General features: G+C 35.6%; 1 protein-coding gene across 9 annotated transcripts in view; it reads right to left on the bottom strand.

Moving 5' to 3' along the window:
- Positions 1–14627: 14627 nt before the first annotated feature.
- Positions 14628–18544, bottom strand: part of LOC126732780 (lysine--tRNA ligase-like) — a 52105-nt gene continuing 48188 nt past the window's right edge. For 8 of the 9 annotated variants that reach the window (XM_050435788.1, XM_050435789.1, XM_050435787.1 and 5 more), the window contains 9 exons: positions 17476–17601; positions 17082–17364; positions 16872–16968; positions 16626–16782; positions 15729–15872; positions 15571–15639; positions 15337–15480; positions 15156–15207; positions 14628–14829 (listed from right to left, as the gene is read on the bottom strand). In XM_050435788.1, the coding sequence (XP_050291745.1) occupies positions 14708–14829; positions 15156–15207; positions 15337–15480; positions 15571–15639; positions 15729–15872; positions 16626–16782; positions 16872–16968; positions 17082–17364; positions 17476–17601 (1194 nt within the window). In that variant the 3' untranslated portion in view covers positions 14628–14707. The remainder of the gene's footprint in view (positions 14830–15155; positions 15208–15336; positions 15481–15570; positions 15640–15728; positions 15873–16625; positions 16783–16871; positions 16969–17081; positions 17365–17475; positions 17602–18544) is intronic. The other variant, XM_050435786.1, reaches the window with a different exon arrangement.

The following is an 18544-nucleotide window of genomic DNA, read 5'->3' as shown; positions in this document are numbered from 1 at the left end:
TTTTGTTTTTTTGTTTTTTTTTTTCATTTTCTTAAAATAGATAAATTAATTTTCAAAATCAAAAGTTGATGTGGATACTTATGTGTCTTTTTTAATCATTATTTTATGCTGACGTGACATTTTTTAATATTATTTTATTGGCCACGTCAACATTTAATGTGCCAATAGTGCACTCTGTTTGCCACATCAGCAATTTCTGTTAAATGAGTAATGGTAAGGACCAAAATGGAACGCATTAATTGATTTAGGAACTAAAAGTGGTGAAATGAAAATGTAGAGACTAAAATGAAAAAGATGCAAAATGTAAGGACTAAAAGTGCATTTATGCTTTTTATTTTTTATTTTTAAAGGCCTTTTACTTTTAAAAATTGTTTAGACTCTAAAGTTTGCAAAATTGGGAAGCTACACCAATTTTTTAATAAAAAAAATTGTTTTCTTTTCATTTTATTATCCTTATATCATGTAACATACTTTGAATATGTTACAAAAACTAACAAAATTGCTTTAAGCAAAAGTTTATTACTAAAGTCTCAAAATGGTTTTAAGGTTTCTAGAAATTTAAATTTTTTTATTATTATTTTTTGTATTATTTTAATACAATAAACTATTTTTTGTTTAATAATAATTAGACATTATAGTGTGCATGCATTATATGATTGAAATGAGTGAATTTAGGCCATGTTTGGATGCATAATTTTCATCACTCAATTTCCGTCACTCATCACTTTAAAATACTACACCTGTTTGGCACCATCACTCAGTTACCATCACTCAATATTTTTCACACTATTTGTGGGCCCCATAACTGTCACTTGGTCAGAGCAAAACTGTTTCGTTACCCGTAGAAGTTTTTCATCCCCATCAGCTTTCTCTTTTCTCATTTCCCCTTCCCCTTTCAACCCTGTCACTCTCCCAAAGCACAAACCTGAACCCATAAAAATTTCTCAAGCTCCCTCGCCTTATCAGGACCGTCACCAGTCATTGCTACACCCATCTCTCTGACGTGTACAGCAGCACTCCTCTGTCGTGACCCAGCGGCGCCAACGAGTATAAAGAAACGTGACCCATTTCCCCATTTTCTCACGGACAATCTCCTCCGACCTAAGACGGTGCTACCTCATCCCTTTTTGTGCTCTCTCACCTTGTTTGTTTATCTGATTTGTGTGTTTCGCATTTGGGTTTTGAGAAAAATGTTAGGGTTTAGCTTGAACATTGTTTGCCTTTGTTTTTCCCTGTTGTTTGGTTGGTGAGAAAATAATAAAGGAGAAGTTTTTTTGGGTTTTTTTTTTTTTTTTGTTTATATGATATTATTGTGCTTACCCATTGCTGGTTTGCTTCAATGGTTTGAAATATGCAAAAGGGTTTTACTCGAAATAACCCATTTTCCCACTATCTTTCTTTTCTGCTCTCTCTCCCCTTTTTGCTTGGTTCCTGAAAAACTATAGGAGAAGTTTAAATAAAAATTTGAACTTGATAATTCTTTCTACAATTTTCTCAGTGACCGTGTACTCTATTTTCTCTTTTCTTTCATTTCCTCTAGGTTTGGACTGCCTAGAAGTGGGATTTGTGTTTTTTCTATGAATTGAGATTGTGCATGATCAATGTTGTTCTTTGTATTTTAGTTTTAGTTCTGGGATACTTTTAAAGTTTTATGCTTGTTAACTTTTTTTTTTTTTTTTTTTCCTGCAATGCTTCTTTTGAATGATATGTGGATGTGTCTGTTTATGTCTCTCTAATGTGTTAATGTTTATGTTGTATGCACCATATAATAATTGTTTTTGGTTGTGTGTGTTTATTTTTCCAGTCTTATGATTTTTACATAAAAGAATGGAGTTTGGCTTCTGGGTTGAAGTGTAGAAGGGTGATGTATGTGTTTTCTTTTCTTGAATGTTTTTTGTAGGCATTTAATTTTGATGTTTTGTATATTTTTCCAGCCTTCTGGCTTCTGGCTTCTGTGTGTTTATTTTTCCAACCTTTAGATATTTTGTATAGCATTAAATTCTGAGACTTTTGATTCTGTTATGTGATGGAGTCTTGCAGTTACAATTCTGAAGGGAAAGCACACTTATGCATGTCTGTTTGCATTTGGTATGAAACACTTAAGACATGTTTATCTAATATGGTAATACCTATGCATCGTCCTTAACCTCATATACCAGTTATTCTGATTGAGTGCCATCATGGCCCTTGTGATTTGCTGGTAGTAGTTTCCTTTCTTCAATTTGGGATCCTGTTGAAGTTACTTTTTCTCCTCAAGCTGGTGCTTTCTCTTTTGCAGCATGGTGGTACGATTGTGTGATCATATAAGAAACAAATATATTTTGTTTCTTTTATTAGATATATGTTTCAGTTACATGTTTTTTGTTATCTTTTTTCTTTAATATGAATTTTTGGTTTATTGTAAAACTCCTATTTTTTTTTTCATCCCCCTTTCTATTAGATGCTTTCCCAAATGAAAAAAAATGAGTAAACTTTTCTTGAGCACATATCATTCAAGATGCTGCTTGGATCGGTCCATTTGGATTTTTGGGCCTTAAGCAATGCAAAGGCCTCTTGTATTCTGAAATTGTGTATTTCATGATTTTTAAAGACTTGATTTGCAGAGGACATGTTCCTCTTCTTCTCTAATTAGATTTAGATGACTCTGGATATTAATAAATACATTTAAATCATGTCTTTAGTTAAATTTTATATGATTACTTTGATCTTGTATCTACTTTTTTTTCCCATCTATAGATTTTTTTCTCCTCTTCTTCTGCTGCTTGCCCCCTCCCCTTCCCATCTCCTGTACCTATCACATGAGTGTTAATTAATATTCATAATAGTACAGTGACACTAATTATATGTTATGTAGCTGATTATGATTTCACGATAGGACATATGGTTTTTAAACTAAATTTCATTTTTCAATTTCTAAATGCGCAATGCACACTACACACGCACACAGAGTCTAATATAGAATTGGAATAACAACAAAGTAAAATAGAGGAGCAGAATATAAAATTGCTATTCTACATCCTTCTTCCTTGTAGTTAGAGAATTTCAAACCCCCACCTTTGCTTCTATTGTTGTTATGTATGCACTGAATAACAAATATTCCTCATCTTTGGTCCATGTTTGGCCCTCTTCCCCCCTTATTGTTCACTAACTTCTATTTCTTCCTCTTATCATGAGGATGGGTTTTGTATTGTTGATGATTGGTGGCCTATGTGTGCTGTCCTGATATGGGTTGAGCTGACTTTGGTTGTATAGATTAGGGTCATGGAGGGTTTTGGACTTCAGGTCTTTTTGCATCAAAGTGGTTGATCCATTGTTAATATTTTAATTTCTTTCTGATTGGAACGTTATAAGTATTAATTTCATTTTAGTAGCTAAACCAGGGGAAGTAACTCATTTGTTTCATCTAGACTAAAATCTCAATATGTTCTAACATGTTTTGGCTGTTTTAGCTTGTATATAAATTCCCATCAGTACAAGTTCATCAACCATTTTTTGATTATATGTAAATTGGTCCACACTACACACGCACACAGAGTCATTCTTGTTCCAGGTTTCTTCTTTTTTTTTTTTTTGGCAAAGGAGTTTTTATCTATTTGATTACTAATTAATAGATGTGGTTTAGTATGGTGACAGAGTGCAATATGCTGTGATTACTTGTTGTTTATTTTTTTTAAGGCCATGGCTAATCTAAATGTGGTGAGTCTGGTGACAATTACTCATGTATCACAATTCTGCAACATAAACTCTGATGTCAACTTTAGTAAAATGAGTTTATTACATTTCCTCTTGCAATCTTAAAGGAGATGGACTCATGGCTAATATAATAAGATTGGAGCTACGTTATCTTCAAAATATTAAACTTGATATCATTGGAATTGAAAGAACCTATATTGTTTGAAATACTAATAAAAAGCTTACTCATTAAATTTCATAGTAGTTCATCCATCTTGAGCAACTAATGAGTTTGATAAATTTCTCAGTAGTTGGATTTTCTTGATATATTAGGTTGCTTTTTGGATGAGTTCCATTTTACTTATTGGACTTATTGCATGAGTTTCATTTACTCAGCAGTGGAAGGTCTTCAAACACTACTTATGAGTCCACTTCTAGCGGCCATATGTGCGATATAGATCGGTGTGTGGAAAGGACCTCCCTATCTATCCGTAATTTCGGTAGGAGGTTTTATAGATGTCAGCAGTGGTCGCCGGTTAGTATTACATGATTTTATTGTCGTTACATATTTGACTTGTGTTTTTCTTACTATCTTTGCTGACCATCTTATGTATGCCTTCAATGTTGTATGCAGGACTCCGATCAAGCATGTAAGTTCTTCAAATGGTTGGACAAGAACACATGCCCACGTGGCCGTGCAACAGCACCACTTGTCCATGAAAGGTTTATGAGATATAAGGCCGAGGCTGTAGTTGCAAGAAATGAAAGGGATAAGGCTCATGCAAGGGAAGCAGAATCATTAGAGCTCCTAAGGATGGCATAGTGCAAGGCTGAAAAACCTAAGCTTGCACTCCGGATTGTTGAAGGCAAGGTCTATAAGTATAGGCTAGCTTTATTTTTGTCTTGGACTGTACTTGGGGTTTATTTTGTATTCTCTATTTTTTTTGGGGGCCATGGCCATTCGCAACTGTGGTTGCCATGACCCATTGACGGTCACGTGTGTAATGTACATTACTGATCACATGCCCTGTTTTGAGTTCCTATATATTTTGTAGGATGATGTAAAACACGCATCTGTCTGTTATATACATTACTGGTCACGTGTTATGCATTTATTATTATTATTATTATTATTTTTTATGATGAACTACTTTATTTCCTTTTTCGGTAGTTTGAGGAGCTAGATATAACATAATATGTACTTCTTCATAATATACTATACATATGTTCACATGTTATGCATTTGTCATTTCCACTACGTGGAACCTAGACAATTTTAACCAGTTCTAGTTTTCTTTGGGCGATGTACCAAAAAAATATACTATACATATGTTCTCTAGTCTCAACCTCTTTTAAATAATATGTTACACTCGAAGACGTTATTTTCTCTATGATGAACTATGATGAACTGTACAATATTCCGTCAACTAATTATCCATCTCCCATAAATTTAAGGAGGGCTGAACCTGCAATCCTCCAAACAAAGAAACAATATTTGGCATCTCTTCGGTGATTAGCATAATCATAAGTGATGTGATATATTGCAAGAGCCTCATTGTAGACCTCATCTATCCCCCTTTTACACTCTTCAAATTTCGTAGCACCATACAATATCATCTTATAGTAGTGGCAATATATTTTTATGTTTGATGGTCCAACAATATTTCTCATACCACATATCAAATATCTGTGAACACATGCTATAGGTATACCATGCTCCAAAAATATATCTTATAATAATTGATACATTCGAATTACGCTACATAATTATGCCGAGAACATATTTACACGTTGTCATGTCATTCCAAAATAATGTAGTAATGTTACAAGTTGAACTAAGTTATACATTCACCTACGTAAATTAATATTTCCATCACATATTATAGTGCCAAAACAATTACGCTGCAAGGCCATAGCATTTTTATGTAGCAAAGTAAATGGTCAATTACCATTTTCAACATATAATCATCTCACATTGCCACAGACAACATAATCATCCCACATTGTGTCAGTGATATTGTCCCTAAATTGGCCCATTGCTCTCTTCGATGCACTCGACATTTCTAGTACATGCCTTTGGGTCATTGAGCTTGTTGATACTCCAGCATTGCCATTGCCTTCGCTATTGGTCGCACTACCTTTGTCAACACTCTCCCCTATTATTTTGAACAATTCATCACTCCGATTGTTCATGCGTATGAAATTGTGTAGAGCACATCACACAATAACCACGTAACGCTGCCTAATTGGCTTGAAGTTTGGCATTAAATTCAAAATGGGGAAACGGGCCTTCAGCACTCTAAAAGACTGCTCAATAACCATTTGCAAGGATGAGTGCCTGTAGTTGTACAACTCTTTCTTTGATGTTATCCGTCTATTGCTTGAGTGGAATTCCTACGCATGGTACCTAGTTGAGTTGTGAGGGGGGAGAAAACTAGTGCCAATTGGTAGACCTGACTCCACCAAGTAGTACGACCTTACACACACACACAACTAGCCAGCACGTAATTAAGTTGTTCATAAACATACTACTTAGACGTGGAGAATAAAATAACTTTAATTAAAGTCACAGTAATGTATAGTACCTGTTGGTGGCCATGGGAATCTATGTTACACACACACAACACATTAGTTGTTATAAGGCTCTTGCGGTCCCTGTGTGCTTGAGTCACATTTGTAAGAGGTCGGGCACTCATGTGCGTTCCATCAATTGCTCCTATACATCTCTACACATGAATGTTTTCATTAATCTTAGTAAACACATATCAAATATCATATTATTTTACTGTTATACGAAGTTTGTTAAGTAAGGGAATGTTTTGTATCTCAAACCATGACCAGTACTTGTTCACTTGAAGATGTTCGGGAAGGCTTGTGACATTCTGATTAGGTTTAATTAAATGCTTTGCGTAGTGGTGGATAGCTCGCAATGCCTTACAAAAATGCCGACACACGGTTTTTGTTGAGTGTTGAAACCTGTCTGCAACAGGTCTAAAGCGGGTGTTGCGTCCAAGTATGTACAATAACATGGCCACGGCTTGAGTGGCATTCACCTCACCATGTCCGTCCCTCAAGTAACCATGTTGAGCCAACTCATCCACTAAATGTAACAGTAATTCAGGTGTCATGCGGAACATCTCGTAACACTTAGCTGGATTACCTTCAGTGACTTCATCCATATACGCCTTGCCGGTCAACGTACTTGTTCGCATTGGCTGTTTATCATAATGCCACTGCATGTACACAAACATCTCCCCGACTATAGGATTCATTAAATTAAACTCTGCTTCTTCTTCACGTTCGGACTTTGAATCGGTCTAGTCATCATCATTATCTTCACAGTCATTGTTGAAACTAACGTCGTTGAAGTATGCATCATCGAAGTCATACTCTTGGATCGCCCGTCACCAGTCATTTCTAGATGCCATAGGTGACCTACACATTAGCACAAACACACTATTCAGGTAGGTTATGTAAAGAGAGATATAAAAGTATATATGTTATTCTTAACAGTCTACACCTCAGCCTGTAATCCAACAAAGTGATGAGACCATCAACATAGGAAATAGAAACCTATCAAATAGTCCTACTACTAACATCAACCATATATTATAATTGTTATAAAAAATAATTAAAACAAGTACATCACATAATATAAATGTATAATATAAACACCTAATTCAACAGTCAACATAATAAACGTATAAAAATCAACAAACCCAAAATCCAAATTTGTCACATAATATAACACAAACCATATAGACATCCTAAGTTCATAAATAACACAAACCCGAATATTATCCATACGAAAAAAAAAAATAGTGGAAAGTAAATAGAACAACCCGAATCCATAGTACATAAAAACCAAATACTTTAGACTTAATGTAATACTGCTATCCCTCAATCCTCCTCCGGGTTTAGAATGTCCTCAATCCAAGACTTCCTCCTATGCTCTGGAATACACATAAACACTACCCTATTAGCCTTTTGCTGCAAAACCTTTGACATCTTGATATAGGCCTTGTTACTCAGATCCGCATACGAATTCAGCACCTCTATTGCCTTGCCAAGTGAACAAGGATCACTGCCTACGGCGGATTGAGCGAATTGGTCGGATGAACCCCTAGACCTACCGAGTTTATCACTGAATCTATCCTTCATCATTGCGGTGTACTCTTTTAGGGCCACAGTCATTTCACTTACCCTATCCCCTTTCTTCGAGACCTTCTTACCCTTGCCACTTGCATCTTGCATAGGACGTTTTCCCGCACGTTGGGTTACCTCCTCAACCTCATCATCCTTCACAGTTTGCGGGAAACTCTCAAAGTTAGGGGTGTAATAGTCATCGTCCAGATGGGTGGGTGCACTTGAATTTGCATTGGCATTGGCAAGCTCTTCCTCTAGGGCACGCTCCTCATCACTATTCAGGGGAGGAGTGTTTGAGGAGATCTGCAGGTTCCCAGTCGCAGTACTAGGGCGAACAACTGCTGCAGTGATGGGTAGTCTGGGCATCCCTGTTTTCTTAAGTTAGCTGCACCACGATTGCCCTGCAATGCCCTTGGAAACATTGGCAGACTAAACGCAGCAATTCATATATTACCAACTTGGAGGCAAATTGCATAAATAAATAATTGCAATAAGTTATATAATTAATAAACAACAGTAAACATACCGCAATCACATTCTGCCACACCTCGTTAGGACAAGTCACTGTTTGGGTCTGCTCGTCCCACCCCAACCTTGTGTGTCTTAGTAACTGGCTCCACTTGCGTTGTTTGAGTCGGAGTCTATTGTGCTTCTGTTGAACTTGCTTAGAGAGAAAGTCTTTCCCGATCCTTTGGTTAAGTTCAGCTGTAATTGATGCCCACGTAGGACCCTTGAACACACTATTTGGCATGTTACCCTTAAGTTGTTCCTCCAACATAATCTCAATAAAAATATGTTCTACATGGGGAGGCCACTTTTTCTCATTCGTCTGTTGTGATTCATGTGCCATCTATTCGAAATATCTCACATGGTAAGCTCATCATAGATAATAAATAAATGAATTGATTAATAGGACTATAGGATTCATGTGCCATGTAGGTAGGTTTAAGGGGTCCAAAAAATGAAAAATATTCCGCAGTTAAATCAACACGGATAAGAAAAAGCATGCACGGAATGTAAGAAACAGTGATAATATATAAATCCTTCATCAAGGTTTATCACATATACAATGTGACCAGATATACAAAAGATGGAAGATCGAAGCAATGAGTTAGTAAACTGAATAAGTGGTCATAAATACAACTAGGTTAGTACATGGTTAAGTACATGGTAATCCATAAGAAAGTACGCTACTGAACATAATGAGAACAAAATATGTCAGCAGTATATCAAAAGGGACATGCAATAAATTGCTTCGACTACGCATCCGCCTCTTATTGAGGCGGGTCATCAGACAATCGTTCTAGAGAGGCCATGGGGGAAACGTTGGGCCAAAGAGATCTGGTAAGGATCCCCATTGCTTTGCGATAATTCGTATGAATACGCTTCCATCTCCTAAGTACCCGCCTCACAGTAAAGGCCTTCCCCATGCGGGCATTAAGATTGTCTGTGATCTCCTCCCACACTAGCACATTGACATGATAAGGACGCAAATTCCCACAAACATAGTGTCCAAGTACGGAGTCACACAACACATCCTCGCAATTGGCATCCCATGTTATCAACTCCGCAGCCATCTTAAAGAACAACACACACATCTCATACGCAATCATATCACAATCATATCATCCTCTATTAACATGAGCTTGATTTATATAGAAACTGAATGCAGAAGCTAAAGATAGCTACCAAAAACTATTTTAAATATGACAAATGAATTACAAAAGATTCAAATTTCTAAGAGGAAAGGAAATAAATTAAATGTCTAACTTTCAAGTCTTTTAATTTTTCAAACAAAGCTAATTTGATTTGATTGCCTCAAAGTTGCTTCCCTTAACCAGGGGAAGTACTAGATATACAAGACTAGAGAGGTGTCCCCTATATCATCTAAAGGTGTATGGTTTTTGTCCTCCATTTTAGCTTTTACTCTTGTACAAATTTATAGGTGGACCCCCAGATATTCACAGAGTTCCTGTTACTATTTATAGTCCTAATTGTCATAATTTGGGATATCTTATATTATTATTGGTCCTTGATCGATTGGTTGGATGCAAATTTGGGTGTATAGAAAATAGTGAATGCGGATGTGGGTGTTTTCTATGGTACACCAAAACTTTACTATCTCATATTGGAGAAAAAAATGGAGAGGAAAATTTGTTAGAAATTTAAGTAGCCGTTTTTCACCCCTTATCAATTTGTCTTCTCAATCTTCTATTTAAAATTTAAGGATTAAGTTTGAAATAAAATTAAATGAATAAGCCTGAACTTACTAAAGTTAGACATCTCAAAAGACCAACAAAACACTATAAACTTTTTTTTGTATTAGCCTTCACCTCCTCATAACCTATTAGGCCAAAAATAAAAATCAAAAGATGTATATATAACTAATAGAGAGGAAAGCCAAGTTAGAAAAGAAGCTTTAGCTACCTTGTTTTGGTGGTAGGATACGAGCAAATGCTAAGAAAGAGCAAAATAGAAAAAGAAAGATGACAGAGACATGAACATTTTGTGGCTTCATTGTTTCACACTTTCACCAAAAGTGTTTTTGTGTAGGTGTAAGGAAGGGTAGTAATGCTTGGGCTATAAATAAGATGAAAAATGCTAGTATGCTGCAATTCTGTCACGTGGAGGACCCAAGCATGGCAGTTACAAACAAGTGAAACAACTTTCGAAAACAGTTGGTGGGTCCTATCCCTTTCATGTCCTAAGAGGTCTTTTGATCACAATTTTTTTTTGTCACAACTTTAATGTAACAGCCGGTAAATACATTAATTCATTATTTTTTTTTAATATTCACAGCTTGCTACGTGCCAAAATTACGACAAAAAGACGGTGCTAGATTTTCTTATCTTATACTCATTTTTTAATAAAGAGCATCATCATATAATGGTGCTAGATTTTCTTTACTATTCACAATTTTCTACATCAGAATTGTGTAGGAGTTACGACAAAATTAAAAAGTTTAATGGTGCTAAAATTTTTCATCTTATACTCATTTGTTAATAAAGAGCATCATCATATCACTTCATGGTTTATACCGTGGTATACAAATCCAAGAGAGATCAACGGAGAGGCATGAAGTACGTGCATATGTGTGCTTGTCATTGTCAATTTGTCATGGTGGTCCAAATCCATTGAATGCAAAAAAACAATATACAAAAGAAGAATGTGAACTAATGAAACTCACAATATCAATAACACAAAAGAGAACTACCATTCCGCAGCACCAACAAACAAGTTCCCTCCTAAATTGATCAAACATTAACAGACACATCATAAATAGGACTCACTGATTGATCAATAATGATAAATACATTAACCCTTACTTCTCAAATTATTAAAATATACATGAAATTATCACTATAATTGCAATCAGCAATAAGCAACAAAATACGTCCTTGCTGTTAATCACTCAAATTTAAACATAAACCACAATCTTCACCCATTGATCACTTGGCTAGCAAATGCATAATTTCATAAAAATAAGTAGCAAACAGAGCACCATTAGCTTATAAGTTCACATATCAAACAAAAACATTGATCATAGCATGACTTACAAGACAAATTTACCGATATCATTAATCAAACTGATCAGTAAAACACAAAATTTTTTTGCAAATTTTCCAAAGCTCAGTTCTTAAAAGTTCAAACCCTGATCAACATTGCATGCAACAAACAGAACACAAAAGCCCCCCATGCACACTGCCCAAAAACAAAAGAAAAACATACGACCCCTAACAAAACCCAGAAACCATTATCGTAAAAAAGAAATCCCATGATCACAAAAATGAAAAGAACCAACCTCATAACTTCTTATCAAACAGAACATAATAAACAAATTCTGAATTAACAAAAAAGAGTGTGCCAGCAAAAAAATAAAACGATACTTAAAATATGCCAAACTGATGAAAGCATTAAAAGATTGTGCCAGGCAATATGACAAATTGTAAACTTTATATGCAAAAAAAGGAAAGAGCTTTTCATACCACCTAAACACTACAAAAGATTTTACTTAATTGAGATATATCATTGCTGAACAAGTGGAGTAGAGGCAGGTTTCAATTATTCCAGAAAAGTCGAAGCATTTATCACACATTTCTTACACTGTGAAGACCTTAGTTCCATAAATTATTTAAAAAAAAAAAAAAAACCATAACCATGAGAATCCAGTAGATCAAATCAGATGCTTTACCCAAACATCAAACAAAGAAAAAAAAGAAAAATAGAGAAGCACAGGTTCACCACGGGTTGAAAACCGATACTTTATTTTGTCAATAGATCAAATCAGATGCTTACCCAAACATCAAACAAAGAAAAAAAAGGAAAAAAAAAAAAAAAGCAGAGAAGCAAACTTTCATCACCACGGGTTGATACAGTTAAATCAGATGCGAAAACCCAAACATCAAACAAAGAAAAAAAAGGAAAAAAAAAAAAAAAAACAGAGAAGCAAACTTCTTATCACCAATCTTTGATTCAATGTAAAAGATGCGAAATACCTTGCTATTACCAACAAATCAGATATATAAATAGCTCAAATGTAAAGAATACCTTCGGATTTCTGTGGAAAAAGCTGAGAAAGAGGTCGGTGGTTGGCGCATGAAGCACTGCGTTACCGGGACACAGCGGCGCGGGTTGGCTGAGCCCGGATCGGTGAAATAATGTGTGAGGAAGTGAGGGCAGTAAGAGCTTCTTTTAGCTTGTGGTGGTACTGGAAAACGCTGAAGAGAGCAGTGAGAGAAGTTTGAGACGAGAGAGCTTTGCTTTACTGAAGAGAGAAGTCTGAGATGAGAGAGCTGAAGAGAGCCGTTGAAGAGAGCATTAAAAGGAGCGCTTTACGTGAATTGTTCTGACTATGGGACTAGGTATGTATTGTTATTTACGGAAATGCCATTGAGTTATGAGTTATGGAAACTGAAAACAGCTAAACTTTGTTTTCAGTTTCCATAACTCATCACTCAAAAATCAGAGAATTAAGTGATGGAAACAGAGTGATTGTGGTGCCAAACAAACTTTTAGCTATGGGTCCTACCATTTTTTAGTTATGAGTTATGGAAACAGAGATATGAGTTATGGAAATTGATGAATCAAACACCCCCTAAGTATTTCACACATATACCTGCACTATATAACTTAAATTGTACAACATAATTTTGTCATATAATATAGCATAGGCGTAAATGCACTTTTAGTCCTTACATTTTGCATCTTTTCCATTTTGGTTCCTACATTTTCATTTCATTACTTTTAGTCCCTAAATCAATTATCGCGTTCCATTTTGGTCCCTACCGTTACTCACTTAACAGAAATTACCTATGTGGCAAATGGAATACACAGTTTGCACTCATAAGAGCATGCTCATCAGGTGTGCCAAATGCCAAATATTTGGCATTTGGCACACCAAACATCAAAAAACCCTTCTCATGAGGTGTTCTATATACTATAAATTTTGACACGTGAACAATACCATTCTATTTTTGGAAAGGTATGGACAGATGTGCTATAAAAAAATTACTTTTTTATTCCATTTCTCTCTCTTCATTTATGACTCTTTCTTCTCTCTCTTTCTTTTTCTTCTTTCTTTCTCCGCCTCACTTCATCTTCTCAGATCTCACCTCTCTTCCTTTTTTTTATCTTCTTCTTCTTCTTTCTTTCTCCAGAACTTCCACCTCTCCCTTTTTCTTGCTTTTTTTCTTTGTTGTCACTTTCTCTACGTCTTCTCTATCTTTTTTTTTTTTTTTTCCCTGTCACTTTCCCTCTCTATCTTTTTTTTTTTCCTCCGCCTAGGCCGTTGCCATTGAGATCAGTCGTCACTGTGGAGTTTGGCCTCGTTGTGGAGTTCAGCCTCGTCAATGAGGTCGTCGCCATGGAGATCACTGATTCTGATCTCCCTCTTTTTTTCTTTTTTCTTTTTTCTTTTTTTCTTCTTCTTCCTTCGATTGTGGATTCCATGTGATTGTGATTATGGATGAATTGGTTCTTTTTCAAGCTCTTTTTTTGGGGATAGTTTTGTGTTGATTTTGGGGATTTTTTTAAAAGTAGTACTGGATGGTGGTGGTGGCTGGTGGATTTTTGTTGGTGGTGGCAGGTTTTACCTGTGGGTGGTGGTGGCGGGCTGTGCTTGGGTATGGTGGGGGCGAACTGTGCTGTGTATGGTGGTGGCGAACTGTGCTGTGTATGGCGGGGTTTTGTTGAAGGTTTTGAATTTTTTTTTTCTCTTTTAATGAGGTTTTTGGATTTGAAATTTGTTGGAGGATCGGTGATTGTGATTGTAGTTTGTGGCGATGGTTGTAACGGTGGTTGTTGTGGCGGTGGTTGTAGCGGTGGTTCTTGGTTGGTGGTGACTGTCGGGGCTGTGTGTTTGTATATTGGGTTTTGAGTAAATATATTATTTTAATGTTTAGAATAAAATAATAGAATATCTGATAAATGATGTATTGTAAAATGATGTGGTAAAATAGTAAAGTAGGCTTTTGGTGTGTCAAAATGACATTTTTTATGAGAGAGCTGATGAGAATGCTATAATGCTTACATGGCTATTAAAATAATAATAAAAACTTTTAATTTTGCATTTAAGTAATGCCACATCAGCATTTTAGTATTAAAAAAAGCCACATCATTAAAAAAAAATTAATTTATTAATTTTAACTTAATAAAAAAAATTAAAAACAAATTATTTAAAAAGAAATTAAATTAATTAAATTAAAACTTTGATCTAAACATGAACAAAACATCCAGATCTTCTCATCAAAAAAAAAAAAAAAAAAAAAAAATCTAGATCTCTCTCTCGGTTTCTCAAAAAAACCCAAATAAAATCTGAAATATGAATTTTGAAAAGAAAATTTTTAATATCAAGATCACAATTTCTTTACTTTTCTACGAACCAAACACATCAAAAATGTTTACGGAGAAATCTGTAACAATCTGTAAGCAACCAAAGTACCATACAAATCTTCAGAAGCAATTTGCAAGTTCGTGTCACGGCCCTTGCATTGCTGGTTCCAACACCGCCCTCTACACAGAATAAATCACATTTTCAAGCCAAATCTCTAGCCATAAACCACATTTTTGGGTCGTAAACCAAAATTTTTTTTTGCACAAACACACCATATAACAAAAACAGAGGGCTTAAGCTTCAGAGTCAAAACAAAAAGCCTCATAAAATCTAGGCCATTGAAGGCCAAACTTCACTAAAATTCACCAATACAAAAACCCGTTAATTTAAAGACCCCATTATCAAAGGCAAGACACACAGATTATAAAACAAGATCATAATTTTTGTTTATAGTTATGAAAAGGGTAACCATTATCACTTGAGGTTTCATGGCTGGGAAGAGTACCTTTAGCAGATGGCTCATTTTGAGGTTTCATGGCTGGGAAGAGAATAACCTCCTGTTACCAAATAGCATATGTTGAGAGCCCATTGATAACAGAGAGTGTACACATACATGTATAAATGAGACAAATGCAAACAGGCACAGACCTGAGAGAGAGAGAGAGAGAGAGAGAAGAGAAGAGAACCTTAATGTTTTGTGAATCAGTTAACAACATTGTTAGCCGATCAATACCCAATCCCCAACCACCTGTTGGAGGCAACCCATACTCAAGAGCAGTACAGAAGGTTTCATCCAAAGCCATTGCTTCATCATCACCAGATTGCCGATCCTGCATGCAGACCACATATCATTCAGAAAAGTTCCAGAGGAATTTATTGAAGGATAAATCCTTTGCACACTTAAAAACTGATGCGTGAACCTTGAGCTGCTCAGCAAATCGCTGGCGTTGTACCACAGGGTCATTCAATTCAGTGTATGCATTGCAGAGCTGAAATTAAGTCAGAATCATGAATAATAAAGCTGAAAATTAAATGAAACATAGAAAGAAAAAGAAAACAAGATATCTGAAAAGCGTACTTCATGCTTGTTAATAAATAACTCAAAACGCTCGGTTAGGCCTTTCTTCGTTCTATGCCACTTTGCCAAAGGACTCATTAACTCCGGGTGGTTAATGATGAAAGCAGGATTTGTACAAGTCTCTTCCAAGAAGTGTCCTACAAGCTGCAGTAACAGAAAAAATATATACAACCAATTCTCATAAATTGTCTGAGCATGCAAGCAAGAATAGTCTACCTTAACACTAATGATGAAACAATTTAAATCTAAAATATTACAAAAAAGAATTCAGTTGAAACATTCTACTAGACCTTGCTGGTTCACAACCCACCAAGCAAACAACAGAACTAAAAGATAAAGGAACAAAATCAGATCACGTCAGAAAACATCATTGTCAGAACAAAAGAAACTATACACTTTTTCTAATGCAGAATTACTTAACTATTGTAAAATATTGGGGACCCCATCATATTGTTCTTTTAATGGCATTTCCAATCAACCACTTTTCACTGTTCCCAACCTCCAATTATCTCTCACACTGATAAATGCTACAATTTCTACTTTATCCAACTGCTACAGCTTATCAGTGTAAGCAATCTTATTGAACCATTACTCCAAATAGCTGAGAGCCATCTAAGGAAAAACCAGTATTCCAGCAAGAGCTATCCAATCCATTGCTTTTCCTCCACAAACACCCCCCCCCCCCCCTCTCTTCTCACAAATAAAAAACCTAAGCCCTTGCTCATACGGTACCTAGCCTCTCATTCACCTCCTTAAGCATAAAGCTCAGAACCTTCATCACAGATATTGTATCTACTTAGTACATAACACAGGATCACAATGCCACTAACTACCTAATTTATGTTCAATAAAGTAATAAAAAAAGTAAAAATAAAAAGGACAAAGCAGAGAAGTGACCTTGTCCAACAAACGCGCTGTTGTTTCAGGAGGGGCACATTTGATCTCATACTTTGTGCATGCATCTTTCAAATATTTGTTGGCCTCATCACTGGAAAGGTCCTTGGGAATATTGAGGTTCGCCATCTTCTCTAATTCTTCTATCATGTCAATCCTTCTGCCAGAGTTAAAACAACCAATTTCATAGATTTTCATATTCATGTTAATGTTATACAATTTGTGAGAGATACTATATAGATGACAAACCTGAAAGGTGGAGTGAAGTCAATCTCAATCGGATCCTCATCCAGCCCATTTGCATGATATTTAATTTTATATCCACCTGTAAGTTCCTTTACCATCCCTGTTACACATTACTGTGTCAGGAAAAATCCAAGTATTTTGGAGGATAAAAATAACTTCACTACCCAAGTGGAATGAAGCAGTTGTTTGCAACATGATCCAAATGACCCTTACCACTCAACATTGTCTCGGTGAGTTCCATCAAGTCATTGTAGTCAGCATAAGCCATATAGAACTCACAGGTGGTGAACTCAGGATTATGTGTCAAATCGATGCCCTCATTTCTGAACTGCTTTCCAATCTCATAAACACGGTCCAATCCACCAACAACAAGCTGCTTCAGATAGAGCTCAGGTGCAATGCGCATGAATAGCTTCATGTTCAGGTCATTGTGATGGGTCACAAACGGACGGGCAGCTGCTCCACCAGCAATCGTATTCATCATTGGTGTTTCAACCTGACAGTGAAAAGAACATTGAAGGTAATGAAAAGAAAGTAAAGTCAAGTGCCATATGTAGAAACCACCTGAATGAATTGAATAAATAAAAAATCAAGACAAACAACTAACCTCCAAGAAATCACGATTGTCAAGAAAGTGCCGAATATATTTAATGATCCGAGTTCTTGTCTCAAAAATTTGTCGAACCTCCATATTCAACATCAAATCTAAATAGCGTTGTCGATAACGAGTTTCCTAGCATTAAAGACAATAAAATAAAACACCAGAAAAGGAAAAGAAGAGGAGAAGTGAAAACACAGTCCAAACTTAAAGAAAATAAAATAAATGGACCCATCTCACTTTTATCTGCATCAGGAAAAAATAATCCAATTCATCAGGTTCAAATCACCCCCCACAACATCAATAGCAACCAATAAGACGTAGATTAAAGGAATCATTTAATTAAAAAGAAGGATCAAAGTGTTCCCAATTCAAAAGATGAACCTAACATTTATATGGATCACAAGGGCAGACTTATGACTACAATCTCCAAAATTTCTTGTGGACAATGAAAGAAACTAGAAAAACATTCCTCAGCAATACAGGTCATGTAAGTCTCCTAACTACTTGAATTCAAAATAATGCAACACCACAACTACGTAGAAAAGAATAATTTCTAATAAAAGAAAAAAAATCAAAATCAAAACCAAAAAAGCACCAAGTGGAATAATTCAAATCATAACCAGCTTTTAGAAATTGTGTAACGAGAGCTTTGTTACAAAACTTCAGCACCTTTAAGCCTGCTAGTTCCTTTAGGCTTTCTCCAAGGGCCAACCGATAGTATGAGCCCCAGGATATAAGCTTCAAATTACTTTCAAAGAAATGGTTTGAAAGATTCAGTTTATTATGCCTAAAGAAACCTTGTTCAAAGAATCACATTTACCCAAAAAATTAATTCATTTACCATTTAGGTTCAAGCGAAAGGGAACAGAAACTATTTCTGGCTGACAATTAAACTGATGTATTTCTCTGAATGGGTCCTTATAATATAAAAAAATAAATTATATAAAATAAAAACAACCAAAGATTACCACACAAGTATTCCGAACATATTATCACAAGCCCAAAAATGAAGGTTTGCAATTCATTTTCACTGAACTTCAGGATATTAATCAGTACCAGATCATATGTACTTCAA

The sequence above is a fragment of the Quercus robur genome, chromosome 6 (assembly GCF_932294415.1).
Source record: "Quercus robur chromosome 6, dhQueRobu3.1, whole genome shotgun sequence".
Taxonomy (NCBI): Eukaryota; Viridiplantae; Streptophyta; class Magnoliopsida; order Fagales; family Fagaceae; genus Quercus; species Quercus robur.
Note: the sequence above shows the minus strand (reverse complement) of the source record. Positions and strands in the feature narration are given on the sequence as shown.